This window comes from Dermacentor albipictus, chromosome 3 (genome assembly GCF_038994185.2).
Source record: "Dermacentor albipictus isolate Rhodes 1998 colony chromosome 3, USDA_Dalb.pri_finalv2, whole genome shotgun sequence".
Taxonomy (NCBI): domain Eukaryota; kingdom Metazoa; phylum Arthropoda; class Arachnida; order Ixodida; family Ixodidae; genus Dermacentor; species Dermacentor albipictus.
In genome coordinates, this window is record NC_091823.1 from 121,025,459 (window position 1) to 121,041,940 (window position 16,482).

A 16,482-nucleotide genomic window follows, 5' to 3' on the forward strand; every position below is an offset into this window, starting at 1 on the left:
TGCCAGTACTACTGAGGCGGAAAACTGATTTCCGCAGTTCCTGAGGCACGAACTGCGTCATCGTCGGAACATCAAAGTCCTCGTTTTTCCCCCGCTAACGTTATTGAAGTGTCTGTTGATAGCATCAAATGTCTTGCCCTCGTCGATACAGGTGCTGCTGTATCTGTGATTAGTGAGAAACTTTGCCGTAAATTACGGAAAGTGACCATGATGCCTTCGGTATTATTGCTTAGAACAGCCAGTGCACAGCAAGTTCAGCCAGTCGCTATGTGCACTGCCAGGGTGTTGATTGGAGACATTTTGTATCCGATTGATTTCTTTGTGCTAACTTGTTGCTCCCATATATATACATATATATATATATATATATATATATATATATATATATATATATATATATATATATATATATATATATATATATATATATATATATATATATATATATATATATACGCAAACGTTAACACGTCTAACAAAACGTTCGCCGTCTCTTTCCTGCATATGTATATAAGACATCCTTCATGCCGCAGGCGTCACGAGTACGTGATCTTTCTGGGTGAAGAGAACCGGTCAATAAACCTACATAGGCTACCTGAAGGCACTAATGTTGCCGGATTCGAGACCCTCGTTATGTTCCACATCCACCGCCAAGGTTTGTGAGTGGTAACGCTGGCTGACACTCCTAAGGTTAGTTCTAGTAGTAACTCGTAAATACCCAAGAAAGTGGATGGGGAAACGGCGCCGCGGTAGCCCAGTATTGCACGCGTAATGCGAAGACGTGGGATCGTTCCCCGCCTGCGGCAAGTTGTTTTTTGATCCACTCTCATTGCCATTAATTTATCTATTCTTTAATTGAATTAGTAAGTACTAGTAATTTTTGCTATGTTTACGTTAATTTCATTGTTTGTGGGCTTCCGATGATATGATTAGTAAAAATCGGTCCCCTCGGCTAACCACCTTTCTACACATGCTGCAGGTGTCCGCTCGGTCAACAGGGACAGGTACACCCGTGAGCAAAAGTATGCGAAGCACAGGGTCGCCAAAAAAATGAATTTCTTTGTAATTAACGTGCATAAACTGAAATTGACGAGTAGAATAGAAAGTTCGCAATGCCAAGTTTGGATTGCTGCTTTCAATTCCAAGTTGTTTTCACAGGCAGAGGAAAAAATCTGTTTTATCGCGCTATCCCTTGTCGTCCGTATACTTTTGCTCATAGGTGTACGTGTTATTAAAGTGACCGTGGCTATCCACGCGCACATTCGCAACGCTGAAACCCTCCCTGAAACCTAAACACTCCACCTTTTCGGATAAGCTAGAAACGCTCTGTACTCCCTCCGGCAACCGTCCTATGGCTCGGCGATCGCTGTGCAGTCTGTTGTCCGCTATTTTTGACTGCGCTATCCAGAGCAGCTGATACGAAGGTATACACTGCCCAGACCCGTCTGAAGCGAGATAGCGCGAAGCCTCTTCAGCGCGTACGTGCAGCGATAAGCGGTATACTTGTGTACGCTGGCAAACTCTGACACAGCGTCCCTCGTGCAATGGATTCCATCCTAGAAACCTGCCGTGAGCTGCTGTTGGAGTTGGGCGTGTACTTGTGGTGCACTGTGGCCAGGCTGGTGTTTGCACTATGGTTCTTCTGGAAAAAGCCTCTGCCATTGCCAGCTGCCGCCGACAAGCTTCTGCTGCGTTCTGCGACATCTCTTGCGGCCGACATCAGAAATGGCAAGGTGAAGCAACCTTTCAACTTCTCGCGAAACGCGTCTATTCAAATCTAACGCGATCACTGCAGAAGGGCGGCACTTTCTAGATTCGACAAATGTTGCCTCAGCGGCAAACACAAGTCGCTCGGACAGCTGCTTGTGTCTTTATGGTAGGCTCTCATAAACGCAGTAAAATATAACAAAGGCGTAAACGTTAAAGTTGTTGCGTCGTCAAGCTGATCATTTCGCCATTCGCGACGACCTATACTCCACCGGCGCAATTCGCAATTACACCGCCGATCGTCACCGGTGGTTGCTAGTAGTACCCCGCAGTCTGCGTTCAGAACTATGCGCGTCATTCCACTCTGATTCACAGTGTGCCCACTCGGGAATATTCAAAACTTACCAGAGCATTCGACAGCGGCACTGCTGGCAAGGGATGTACTATCGGCCAAAAAAGTAAACGGACCACGGCGCAGCTGGCCGGAGCGGCTGCGGGGCCGCACCGGGGCGCTGCTACCTCGCTCCGCGCGCTGACGGCGAAAGCATAGAGAAAGACATTTCAACAACAGCGGACACTCCCATAGAGCCCAGCGGCCGAATTGACTGTAGCGCACCAAGCGGATGTTGTTGACTCTTTCCGGTTTCGGTTTTGGGCGCGCGCGTTTTGAACACCGGTTGGTACAGGCCGCGCCGGCTCCGCTGCTCGGCGCGGCATTCATTTTTTTCGCTTCTGCTGAACCTCGCGTGGCCTTGGCGTGGAATCGTTTCATTATTAAGTAGAAATGATTGCGATTGACCTTTACAAGACTGCGCCGAATCTGTCAGCTGCAATTTCATAAAGAAAACGAAAGACGTCTTCTGAAATGATGAAATGTTTATTTTGCTCTATATAAATGCTCGTTCCGTGCTTCTTCTGCATTCATCCAAAGTTGTGGCACCAGGTAAGCAGCAGTCGTTGCCGTACGATGCTCCACCGGATTCCATCAGCTGAAAGTAAATTACAAGCATGCATCATTTCGGTATATTGACCTAACAGGAGTATTGCGTGTAGAGGCGAAACATGCGTAAGTGGTGAATGAGTGGCATTACAGATAAATTCACTTTTAGGTACATTTCGCAGCAAAGACTCGTCCCAAACAATGCCATAAATGTGAACATCCGATTTTCAAGCACCCCTCCTTTCCCGGGCATTATTTCCTGCACTTTAAGTGCACAAATACGCGGGTGACTGCGCGTTTCCCAAACAACTTGGCCTCAGTCGACACGATGGTATGCCAAGTACACAAAGGTGGCTACAACACAGGCTCAGCCAGACCATGTTACACGCTCGCATAATGCCTTCTAATCGCACTAAAGTCAGACTCGTGGGTGCAAAGCCTGTTTTCAGTCGCTCAGAATACATAAATGTCATGTTCTTGAGCTCCTCCGTGTTATCTTTTACGCGTCCTGCCGGCGCATGCAACACTCCCGCGTTATCACTCTCGGCAATCGCTCGTCGCGTTTTTGAGAAGCGTGAGTACCGAAATAAGGTATATGTTGTTGCAGGGCTATAAAATGCGTCACAAACTTGTCCCACTAAAATTCAGTACACGCAAAACTAACTCACTATGGCCGGCTTGCTTTTTTGCTAACAGCTTCACAACCCCACGCGCGGCGAGCAAGCCTCGAGATATCCCAAAAAGTTACCAAATAAATTACAATACTCTTTCGGGTCAGAGAATGCGTCACGAACTTCTACCAGTAAGATTCAGTACACGCGAAACTAACGGCGGCACACAGCCGAGCTGCTTTTCGCTAACTGCGTCAATTAGCCGGGCGCGGCAACCGTGCTTCTAAACTACCCCAAATATAACGACGTTAGTTACAATAATGTTGGGGGCCACAGAATGCGCCAAAACTTGTCTGTTTTAGGCGCTACGACGTAGTGCACGCATATACACGCGCAAATGCGTCACACAGCCAAGTCGGTTTTCGCTTACTGCGTCAATAAGCCGGGCGCGGCAAGCGTGCCTAAAAACTACCGAAATAAGTTACAGTAATGTTGAGGCTCATAGAAAGCGTCGCAAACATCTCCCAGAACGAGGCATTAACTCAATTTAACTGCGCCAGGACGGCGGTGCTGTTTTTCGCTAACTGCGCCACTCGCACGAAGCCTAAATGTGATTAAAATGAGCCGCACACTGTCAAACACAATTTCTCACCTTGCCGTAGTCCAGTAGTGCAGCGGTGCCGTGTCGAAATGCAGACGAGACGCAAGAGAAGCATAGAGAAGGCCGGGAGGCCAATAAAATGGGCTGTATCCAAAACAAACGGGTTGCCGAGCACGCGAGCTTCGCACGTACGACCATCCTCGCTCACTCCTGCGGCTTGTCTGGCGCATGACGTATGCACACGCGTCTGGCGGGCCGCTAGCTTGTTGCTAGGCAACGCAACAAAAAGTTGCAAACTATAAGTTCATTTACACGCAAAACTTTTCCACTTTTAGTGGGAAGGAATAAAAAAAATGAAAGGTTGTCTGGAAGTTTATTTCACATTCTTTTTTTCTGATGCTCGCGTCAACTAACGGCTGTTGTTGAAACTAGGCGTGACGTGTATCCTGTTGCCAGTTTTTGAAGAGTGTCCCCTCTTGTTGAATTTGCGAAAGTGCCCCGAGTAACGCCAAACTTCGCCCTCTCTCTCGCGCGGATCCTTGTCACGCCTGATAAATTTCTAGTGCGCCGTTCGGTTGCTCTGCTGCTGACGGTAGCGACGAAGGGGAGTGTGCATCGCCGGTAGTTTAGAACATGGCGCTGTCGAACAGTAGTGGACGGCCACGGGGAGTCAAACCGCGCCACTGAGAAGGAACGAAGACTCGTTCTTAATGTTGTTTTGCTTATATTCACCATACCTCTCATATTAGTGCATTTCGCTGGCGTCCACCGCTGCTCGATTTTAGGCAACACTACGAAAGCAGCCGCAACGGCGGCTATGGTGACGCGCGCTTGCAGGTGCCAAGCTTTACTGCCGGCGCGGGTTCTCTGTCGACATTACTTTTCCGGCATTGTCTCCAGCAGTGGGTTTATTAACTATAGCAGTGCGCCTCTCCACACTGCTTTAATTCGCTACTACAATACACAGTCCGTTATGAAACTTTCTTTACAAAAGTACCGTCAGAAAGAGATGATTGGAAAGAATTAATCGGAAAAACAAGTCGCTCGTGAAAGTTTATTCACGGAAGAAAATAAAAAATGGGGTTCCATGCGTGGAAGAGGTCCTCAATGGGATGAAAATTCGCCGTCGACCGCGATTACTTGGCCTACTCGCCTTGGCATCGAGTCATAGAGCGCTGCTACTAGATGCGGTCGTCTGCGCAGCGCTTCCCACTCTTTCTTCACGGCATGCCAAAGCTGATCCGCGGTGCCACAGCAAAGGTGCCAATAGGACACCGGCGTTCAATATTTCCTTTTTATTCTCTGGAACGGTGTCGGCGACGCGCTTTGTAGTGCGCGCTGCTATCCAGATATGATTCTGTCCAGCCATCGGACACTGGAAGACTAGGAAATTTTTAAGAACGAGAACGGTCGCATTCGTTTCGTAGCAAAAATGCCATCTTGGGTGCCGATCGAGGAGAGAAGGCGCATCGTGCGGCTTAGCATAGAAGATGTCCCTCAGCGTGAAATCTGCCGCCGCACCAGGAGGAGCAGAACATCGGTGAACCGCATTATTCAAGCCTATAGGGATGAATACGGTAGAATTGCTGATGCTCAGCGCAGTGGGCGGCCAAGGCTTACAACGTTGGTCCTCTTCCGCCTCTCCACACTGCTTTAATTCGCTACTACAATACACAGTCCGTTATTTTCTGATACACAGTCCGTAATTTCTGATGCTCAGCGCAGTGGGCGGCCAAGGCTTACAACGTTGGACCTCTTCCAACGTTGTAAGCCTTGGCCGCCCACTGCGCTGAGCATCAGAAATTACGGACTGTGATCAGAAAATAACGGACTGTGTATTGTAGTAGCGAATTAAAGCAGTGTGGAGAGGAGCACTGCTATAGTTAATAAACCCACTGCTGGAGACAATGCCGGAAAAGTAATATCGACAGAGAACCCGCGCCGGCAGTACAGCTTGCCACCTGCAAGCGCGCTTCACCGTAGCCGCATTGCGGCTGCTTTCGTAGTGTTGCCTAAAATCGAGCAGCGGTGGACGCCAGCGAAATGCACTAATATGAGAGGTATGGTGAATATAAGCAAAACAACATTAAGAACGAGTCTTCGTTCCTTCTCAGTGACGCGGTTTGACTCCCCGTGGCCGTCCACTACTGTTCGACAGCGCCATGTTCTAAACTACCGGCGATGCACACTCCCCTTCGTCGCGACTGTCAGCAGCAGAGCAACCGAACGGCGCTCTAGAAATTTATCAAGCGTGACAAGGATCCGCGCGAGAGAGAGGGCGAAGTCTGGCGTCACTCGGGGCACTCTCGCCGTCAGCGTGCGGAGCGAGATAGCAGCGCCCCGGTGCGGCCCCGCAGCCGCTCCGGCCAGCTGCGCCGTGGTCCGTTTACTTTTTTGGCCGATAGTACACCCTTGCAATGTTTTAGCAATAGCATGCGAGCGTCGATGGCGAGGCGTCTCCGCGGCCTTGTAGTGGCCAGGGACGGCGGGATTTGCAACCTTACGTGCGGTCGTGCAAGGCGAACTCTAGTTCGAATGTGTGCTGCTGCACTGTTCGCTTCAGGAGTGCCCCTCACTGCTGCAAGGCCACTGACACGTCGTCTGGTCGGCGCTCGCGCGTTATTGTTAAAAGATTACCAGGGTGTACAGCTACGTTCAGAAGTTCATTCGCTCTTGGCCCGATTGTCAGCGCCGTTAATCTTCACCCCGTCTCTCACCAGCCATTTTGCAACCTTTTTCTCGCCCTACTCTGCCGTTTGGGCACGTCGGCATCAATTTGTATCGGCCCTTTTCGCTGACATCGGCTGGAAACCGCTGGGCCATTGTGGAAGTTGACCACCTCAACGTCAAAAGTGCCGCCCTCCCTCAGCTACAGCGCGCCATGTTGCCCCCTTCCTGCATCGTCTATTCAGGCGTCATGGGCAACCTCAGGAACTGCTCAGTGATGGCGGACATGTCTTCCTCTCGGAAGTAGTTGAATCCATTCTTAAAGAGTGTCACCGTTCCACAGTGGTTGTTCATCGTACAACCACGGCGTACCATCCTCAAACCAAGGGCCTTACGGAACGCTTCAAACGTACACTCGGCGACATGCTTGCCATGTACGTCGCCTCCAATCATGCGAATAGGGACGTCATTTTACCCTTCGTGAACTACGCGTTGTTGTGATTTCGGGGTGGAGGACGAAAGACCGACTCTTTCCGCAGACGAAGAAGAAAGGAAGAACTTTACATAATACTTACAGATAGTGGATTATAGCATACATGTAGCAGTAAGAACGCATCACACCGACTGGGCGGGTGGAAGCGACTCGCTGTGCTCTACAATGCAGGAACCAGGTGGGGCAGGGTGATGACGTCGCCCGCGTCGAATTCTTGATTCGTTGGGGAGATGGCTGGACGCTTCTTGAAGTAGCCTCCCGTGTCGAATTCTTGATTCGTCGCGGAGAAGTGGGAGTGGGAGCTCCCGTCGCCTCGTGGTAGCCATGTCGTGCACGTAGTATGGCAGTTCCCGTCGCCTTGTGGTTGCCACGTGGTGCTCGTAGTATGGCATAACAGCGTACAACACCGCTACTCAGAGCGCCACCGGCTTTTCACCCTTTTTCTTACTGTATACGGAGGGCACCTGTCGCATACCATCGACACAATTCTACCATACCGCCCGGATACACCTGAATGTACGCCCATTCCTGCCACGGCAAGAAATGCTGAATAGTGCCGCGATTTCGCTCGGGCCTTTACCTCCAATTACCAAGGGCGCCTGAAGAGCACTAGTGGTGACACAACCTTTGTGCCCACTTTCCTTCCTGGAGCCCTTGTGTGGCTCTCGGTTCCTTCCACTGCATCTGCTCTATCTTCAATACTACTACCCAAGAATCAAGGGCCCTACCGTGTCGACGAACGCTCATCCCCCGTCAACCACGTGACCGAACCCGTTGAACCGTCTTCGGACATGCGCCGTCGTGGACGAGACATTGTGAACGTCGAGCGCCTCAAGCCGTGCTATGATTCACTCATAGAGAGGAGCTGTTAGGTCGCCGGACGGCTCCGTTCTTGTTCCTGGGGGTAAATGTAGCGAAGAAAAGGTACGCTATAGTGGGCCATCCTCTCCAGCACTTTCTAGTGGGTGAATCTCTCTAGCGCTTTTGCTCGGGTAACGCCGCTCGTGCTGGGAGTCAGTGCCCTGATCCAACGGTCGCGCCGAAACTGCGGTGACTAATAAACGCCTTTACAGTTTATGAAAGGTTTCTAATGAGAATACAACACTCGGCAGATACACAGACAATCCCAGAGCAGTGAGAACAATTCACCACGCTGAAAATTTTCAAAAGAAGCTGCTACCCTTGTATTTTGTTGGTTACTACGCATGGGGGGGGGGGGGGTGTAAACTTAGACGTAATAACTGCCCTTCATATACAGATGACCCTGCCCTGAGTTGAATTGTCATATATTACACTTTGGCCATTACCTTTCCGTCGCGAATTGATTATCACGCGCCAATGGCCTCGTGTGTTGGTGCAATAATATTAGCTGTGCGCATGGAGGCGTTTTCACTCCGTAGTTTCACATCCTCTGATGTACTTTGGTTTGGTGATGAATGAGTAGTAGACGATCGCCGTGGCAAAAGGAACCCTGCATGTTCCATTGATGCCTAAATCATCGCTGTACTTGCATTATTTTTTTCCTTTTGTTTGTTATACCCTCAATACCACCAAGGTATTACAGAAGGGAGTGGGGGTAAAAAAAAAGTTTACCAAACAATAAAGAATAAAGAAAGGTAGCAAGTGACGTAGTTATTGTCGCGCGAAGCTCGAAGTGAGGCTTTAGATTACGAACGTGCGTAAATGTGCGTGGTTTTCTCTAGCAACCATCGCGCAGGGAAGGTGGTTCCATTCTTGACAGGTCCTGAGAACAAAATGCTCATGACAAGCTCTAGTGCGACACTGCGGAATTCAAAACCACGTTGTGGTGATCAACGCGAGGTGCGATGTAGGTTGGGGGGGACATAAGAATATTACGAAGATGTCAATTGTGAAAGTATATTTTTTATGAAACAGATCTAAGCGAAAGTATTTGCGACGAGCGAAAAGTGCTGGAAGTTACCGGATGTTTTTTTCAAAGTAGTTACGCTTCGCGTGCGGTTATATTTGCTTAATGTGAAGCTCGAGGAATTAGTCTGAACACGTTCGAGAGACAGGGCTAGCGTTTCAGCATACGGGCCCCAAATTGATGAAGCGTATTATATTTTACTCCTAACTGACATGTTGTATAAAATTAACTTTAATAATGATGGAGTGGGCGAGAAGTTTGGAGGGATGCTACTTAGCATGCGATTAGCTTAATTGATAACGCTGTCGATGTGTAAAGGCCAGGGAAGTGTAGAGATTATATGAACACCTAGGCATCTGTAAGATGTAATCTGTGTGGTAGCATTGTTAAGACACTAGGTTGCAACACGAAGTTCATGGCGGGTTACACGCGTGGTTTTGCACTTAGAGGGGTTTATTTGTATTAAACTCAAGTCTCACCAGTTACAGACAGCGTTAATCTCATTTGTCAGGATATTTCTACCAGCAGTGTCAGAAGGTTCACGAAGAATAACGCAATCGTAGGGAAAGAGGTAAATGTTAGAATAGATCTCACTGGGTAAGTCGTTAATGTAATTCAGAAAGTGGAGAGGGTCTAAAACTGATCTTTGAGGAACGCCAGATTCAGCGGGGCTAAATGAAGAAAAGTGATTATTAGATGCAACGAACTGTGATCGATTAAAAAGAAAGTGACCTATAGCCATGCGAACAGATTAGGATCGAGATGTCATTTACTAAGCTTAAAAATGACAAGTTTGTGACGTACTTATCGAAAGCCTTTGCAAAACCGAAGAAAAAAAATTAAGTAATGGGGTCATACGTGCCAAAACCACTTTCTGATTATGAGGCACGCCGTAGTGGAGGACTCTGGGAATTTCGACCACCTGTGGTTCTTTGACGTCTAAGTAAATCTAAGTACACGGGTGTTTTCACCCCCATCGAAATCGGCCGCCGTGGCCGGGATTCGATCCCGCGACCCCGTGCTCAGCAGCCGAACACCATAGCCACTGAGCAACCACGGCGGGTAAGCCGAAGAAAACGCTGTCTACGATTGAACCTTTATCGATAATCAGATTATGATAGGAACTATCTTTATGCAGGATGGTGTGCGATCAGTGAACGTCGTTGCAACCCAGTTTTAATCACTTGCAGGTGTTTTATTCTAAGTTTCTTCAATTATTCTGTTTGTTTTTATTACATGATATTTAGAAAGTGTTGGCGCCTTTAGGTGGCGCCGGGTACTTATTTTTTTTTTTCACCTAGAACAAATATACTGAAAATGAACTAAAAAGCCGGCACCCAACAAAAGAAAGGTATCCAGAACGAAAAAGAAAGTCAGACACACAGGTGACGTATCGCATTATACAACAATTGACAACAGAAATCACATGAGACACATCGAAACCTAAAATCGGCTCATGTAAACCTAAGTCATCTCATGTAAATATATTTACGGGGGCGAATCAGAAAGTATTTTCCCCTCTTTATTATTGGCCAAAATAGGGTACAAACAAGTGATTACAAGTGTACACACCATTCTACGTACCTTGCACTATTTTTCCACATAGTCTCCCCACCAGTTCAGACATTTGTCCCGTCGCAGCACTAAATTTGAGATGCCCTGGAGGTAGAATTCGTCCGGCTGACTGTGGAACCACCGTCAGACTGCTGTCATCGGCTTCATCGTTGCACGTGAATCGCTGTCCTGCCAGGAACTTCTCCAGTGTACCGAAAACTCGGAAATCATTAGGGGCGAGGTCCGAAGTGTATGGTGGGTGGTGCCGACCCTCCCAATGAAATGACCGGAGCTTGTCGGCGGTTCTGTTGCCACATGTCGTCTCGCATTGTCGTGGAGGTTAACCGCCATCTTCGACAACTGACAGAAGCGCCGCGCCACGGAGCTACCGGCCGGTAAGGCCGAGCCGGTCGAAGAAACGTCCACCGTTGGGAATGGATATTTTGACTTCGCATTTACGGCCGTAATTTGGCTTTCTGATTCGCGCTCGTAGCATTATGGCTTTGTGCGAGTTGTACGGCACATGACTATGTTGTCGTCTAATTAGTATGTGAACATTTTGATCTCATTCATTACTTACGTAGTCCTGTAGGTACCACTAGGTAAAATAGGTGCAGGAGTGCTTGTATGTCAATACAGACTAGAATCTTATATATGCAGTATTTCAGGATCGTTTTGCATTCGTATTGTGGCGGAAGTGAAAGCAAAAAAAAAAAAATCGGGCAGGATCTATCTCACGACGAATGTCAATGTTAATGCAATTAGTATTGAACCAATGCAGCTACGCATCGTATTGACAGCGTCAACACTCATCATGTATAAGGCATGTATGCAACAGGACTCCTCGCTTTTGCTTCTTAATTAGGGTGCATCGATGCCACGTTCTTCGTATAGGGTGGTGAGACGTGTGGTTGCGCCACCATATTGTGTCGAAACACGCGAAGACGCGTAATGACGAACAGCGATAGTTGAGGTTCTGCGCTCGCTGGGAGCGTGAATATTTCTAATTATCGCAGTATGTGCGATTGCGAGCATTGCGATATTTAAACATCACCTCAAAAACGGAGGTGGGACGTTTACAGTAACGCAATACTAGAATAAGGTTTGAGCCCAGCACATAACGGGTCGTTCTTGCCGCGCTCTCGCTTACGCAAAAAAAAAAAAAGATTGCTTGAAAAACAAAATTGACGCATATGTGTACAATAAACGTTTTAGAAGTTGTCCTTCGATAGGACTGACGCAACTTTGGACCGTAACACTTTAGCTCCGTGATGCCGTGAAAAGATATAGGACAAAACATGGCGATAAATTACAGCAGCGTTCACAATAACTGAAAGTACTGTGTTCGTCGAGATGAAAGTCGTACGTGTGAAAGTATGAATGGTAAAGAGCACGTGGCCGGAAACAGTCTTACATTAGCATAGACATACTACGAGAGTTTCAAAAGAAAGCTCGAGGTCTCGGTTTCGATGACGGCGGGGGCTACCGAATTTGAAATGGGGCCAAACGCAAGAACGCTCGTGTACTAAAATTTAGGTGCACGTTTAGTAACCTAGGTGGTCCAAATTATGTCGAAGCCCTTCACTACACCTAAAATTATATCGTGGTTTTTATTCTTTTTAATAAGTGAAAAAAAAAGCTAGGCAGAATGCGTGATCTTTAAACACTAATACTGAACACCCTAATTGCAGCTATCTAGCCTAAATAATGTATAAGCCCATACATTCGTCTTGTGAAAATTTCCCGCCTGTTGTATAGCTTGATAATTTCTGACTTTATAAGCATAGTGCCTAAGTATCGCATTTGTCTTAAGTTCTGTAATTGAACGACCCATGATGAGAGCAGCATTTCAGAAAGAGAGGCATGGTGACAAATCTCACTAAGAGAAAGGGAATGTTCATTGCCAAAATATACGGTGTGTTCATATTTAAGTTTACCGGATTTTTAAAGATCCCCTGTAGCAGGCAACATAATTCTAGTCATTGAAATGGAATACTCAGATAGGCGGACATTACTTGCATGATAAATCGAAATACATATTCAACGAAGTAAATAAATTCTATAATTAACTGAATAAGTCATTACTTTACGGTTCATATTGAAATTTATGAATATAAGCCGGTGAGCATGTGACGCGCATCCGCATTGAACGAATTTCCAGACTGACGCCAGTTTCGGGATGTACGCCGTCAAACTCGACGCAAAAATTAACTGTTGTTCCACTTACTTCTTTACCATGGTCTTTTATACATTTAAGCGCAAAAGTAACTGGAACACCTATGTATTTTGCCCCTAACTTTGGGGGACACGTCGGAAGTTGTACTTCTAATCCTGGAGATTCCTTTCAAGTAGATACGGCCAACAATCTCAGCAGTCTTAGACGTTCCTTTTAACTGCGCGAAGAAAACGAGGACACAAGAAAGAAACACCCCACCACGAGCGCAGACTGCCAACTGTTTATTTTTGGAAAGCAAGCAACATACATATATTTCATTCAGGAACCTGTAGACGTGTCCACATTGTCACTCTCACATTTACCGATAAACAGAAAAACGTAAATATTATCTGCTGGGTAACAGTGCAGACCAAGATTGCGACAAGCGATCACCAAAATAACCATGAGCCTTTCTTACAGCATCATCAAAAGAGAGAGAGGTAACACAAAAAAAGCACAGAAAGAAAAATAGTAGGAGACCGCGAGCATGTGAAGGAAATGGATATGGCACTTAACCAGTGTAACGGCGAAGGATGAGAGCATAAAATCGTTTGAAGAAAACAAAAAGGCAATAAAAATAGAAAAATAAAACAAAAGACGACATAGCGATAAACGGGGAATATCACACCGATCAACAAATGAGGCAATGACATCATGAAAGCATGAAGGCTCAAAATATTGGCACGTATACTTATCTTTATCGGGCGACCACATTTCGCCGCCTAACAAATGTTATCGCACAGCGCGGGACGCGCCGGAATGTATCCGAAGTTTCTGGATAGTTATCGATGCTTCTATTCGCTGTTTGTTGTCGCCGAACCTTGTGTTATCTGATTTCATCGCCTGACGCGAATGGTGTAGAACTTTGTGGAAGGCACGCGGGTCCCAACGGTTAGTCTGGAACATTCGACGACTGCTGTATAAAGTGCGACGCGCTTGACCCGCTGATCAGATTTTCGACGATCGCCAACCGTGTTCGCCGCTATCGTTGTGCTATAAGCGTGTCCTGCTTTGTGGGCACAGGTTCGCCCAATAAAAGTTAGTTTTGTCGTTCACGGTATTGCTACTGTGTTCTTCAACGCCACCACGACGTGACAATATTGCTTACTGAAAACAACCGTGGAAAGTGGGGGTGACGGCGGCGTTTTGAATTCATAAACTTGGCTACGGAAAGAGTGAAACTTAGTAGAAAGACTAACGTTCGGCCGCAGTCACAGCACAAAACATCTACAACAAACAAAACCAAAAGACAAAAACGAAAAAGAACTTCATACCGCATAATTTTTTTTAAAAGGCATATTCCAGAAAATTCTTCTGGAAGCAACGAGACAGATGGTGTGCTGATACATTTGTTGCCGTTTTTAGTATGTAGAACGCTTTGACAATCTCCCTTTCAGTCTGATCCCTCGAATGGAACAGGAACGTTATGTTACGAAAAATATGCCTGCAAGGATTGTTTCTTCCTCCCTCTTCTTTTCCTCTGCATCTATCACAGTGTAGGGCCAAAGTGCCTCCTACCTCGTTCCTTACAAGCCACTGCATAGTGTTCCCGTGCCCTTTTATTCAAACACCTGCCCGTTTGTCCAATATAAACGTTGTCACATGTCAAGGAATTCGTATACCCTGCCCCACAAACACAATCTGTGTAGTGCGTTTCGTGCATGGTTGAACACTGTGGCCCACTCTTTCTCTTGCCTGCCACCATGGAACACACTATACTGAGCTTGCATGGGGCCGAAAAAATGACCTTGAACCCATAGCTGCTTGCTACTTTTTTATGTTGTGCGAAACTCGATGAATATGCAGTTTTTCTTAATATCCTTTTTCTGTTGCTTTCTATCTTTAAGTTTTTCCAAGACTTTCGCAGACGCCTATGATTAAACTCTGAGGGTAACCAGCCGAGAAGAGACGCCTAATTTGCTGATTGAAACTGGTTTGTAATTTATGCTTGCATGATTTTTCCAAGGCGGGCTTACAAGCTAGGGTTATATTGGCTCTCTTGCTTGGAATGTGCACTTTCAAACGGCAGTGGGGCATCCTTTGTCCTCAAGTTGTAATACCAACAAGTGTGTTTTGGGTCAACATGAAGACTGAGGTCGAATAACTGCAGGGGGGTATCCCTGGCTAAATGGTGGGTGAATGTGAGCCCCCTCCCCCAACCCCCCTTCCCCAGATCTGTTTGGGATATCTTTAATACGCAATCTATGGCATTATTAAGCTTATCTTGTGCGGACACGTGGAGTATGACTAAGTAGTCATCGGCATAATGGAAAATGCGCAGGATATGATGCCCGGGAATTAGTTGCTGAACTCGTTGATCAAACGCCGACAGATAGATATCGCAAAGAATAGGTGAAACTGAAGAAACTTACATATTCCAGTCTTCCGCACACAGTAGTTTCCATCATACGCAATGGCTGTGGAACTTAAATAAAAGCATAACAGTTCAAGCAAATGCTCTGTGCACACTCCTGTCGATTCAGGTTCTCGATTTATCGATTCAGATCCTCGATTCAGGTCCTCGATTGACATCGAGGACCTGTTCTACTTAATCCCGCACGACGGTCTGTTCACCGTTATTAGGCAACAAATTTAAGAGACCGGAGAAGTAGCGTTTCAGAATAAAACCGGGGTGAGTACAGCGCATTTTCTTGAACTGTAACAGCTTTTAAGTGTTACATACCAAAACCACGAACTGATTATACATGTATAAGCACGCCGTATTAGGGGACTCAGAATTACCTTCCACCGCCTAGTGTTCTTTACCACGCGCCTTAATGTAAGTGCACGTGCGTTTCTTACAGTTCGCCACAGTTAAATGCTTCCCGTAGCAACCGGGATCACACCCTCGACCTCGGCAGCGCAGCGCGTGGGCCAAGCTACCGGGTTCGTGTCAGCAAGACGCTAACGGTTGTCAAATATTTTGGAGAAAAAGAGTGGCAGACACAGCGTAATTTACTTGGCGGCACACCTGGCACATTGCACCATTTATTTTGAAGTAAATGATCAGTACATGGTCATATAAAAATACATATAACATACATGACTAGGGTTCAGAGTTACACTTCCGGTTCTATTTCTTTCGTAGTAAAACTAGAAAAATGAAAGCAAACAAGAAAAGGTGGAAGTCGCTTTGGGTGGAAGACGACCTAAATTTTCAAAAAAAAAAAAATTTCGCCGTCTCGTTTTTTTTTTGGTTTAGACCGAGATCGCTGAAGCATGTATATAGTAAACAAGGATTCATTCAAAACTAGCCTCGGCGAAAGTCTTACTGTCATGCCCATCAACAGTTCTCGCCATCATTTTCCTCACATGTATGCGGAGCCGTATTCTGGAGTAAGTGGAGATGAGATACATTTGAACATTCTCTCTGTGGTGCTGGCAAATTTCTACAGCTGAACGCTCCATCTTGTGGAGATAGGCCGTCACATCACGTACTAATGTCTTAACTAAAAGGAGCGTCTCCGTCCAAGCAGGTATTCTTTGGAAATGTGCCTCGCAGTGCGTCAACAGGCGCATGACTTCCTGACTTGAGCAGTGCAAGTTTTCGCCTTCTCGAACATACTCTTTAAAGCCCGTTAGGTCTGCGTATTCGCTGGTAGCTTGCAGAACTTAACAGCGAAGCCTTACATTGGCCACACTGGTCGATCTTCTTCAAGATGAATCAAGTTGAAGATGAATCCTTCTATGTGGAACACGATATTTGAATCGACTGAAGACGATTCTTCAATGAAAAGGATTTTCTACTCATCTATCTGTCTCAAATCGGTCGTTGCACACTCTTGCTTGGTTTGCGACAGTACATC

General features: G+C 46.6%; 1 protein-coding gene and 1 long non-coding RNA gene across 2 annotated transcripts in view; one reads left to right on the forward strand and one right to left on the reverse strand.

The window, feature by feature from the left end:
- LOC135919488 (uncharacterized) overlaps positions 1-2,239 on the reverse strand; it is a 40,843-nt gene extending 38,604 nt beyond the window's left edge. Inside the window, exon 1 of the long non-coding RNA XR_010569979.1 lies at positions 2,113-2,239. This is a non-coding gene — a long non-coding RNA (uncharacterized lncRNA). The remainder of the gene's footprint in view (positions 1-2,112) is intronic.
- LOC135919486 (fatty-acid amide hydrolase 2-A-like) overlaps positions 1,325-16,482 on the forward strand; it is a 42,056-nt gene continuing 26,898 nt past the window's right edge. The window contains exon 1 of the mRNA XM_065453345.2: positions 1,325-1,733. Coding sequence (XP_065309417.1) covers positions 1,545-1,733 — 189 coding nt within the window. The 5' untranslated portion in view covers positions 1,325-1,544. The remainder of the gene's footprint in view (positions 1,734-16,482) is intronic.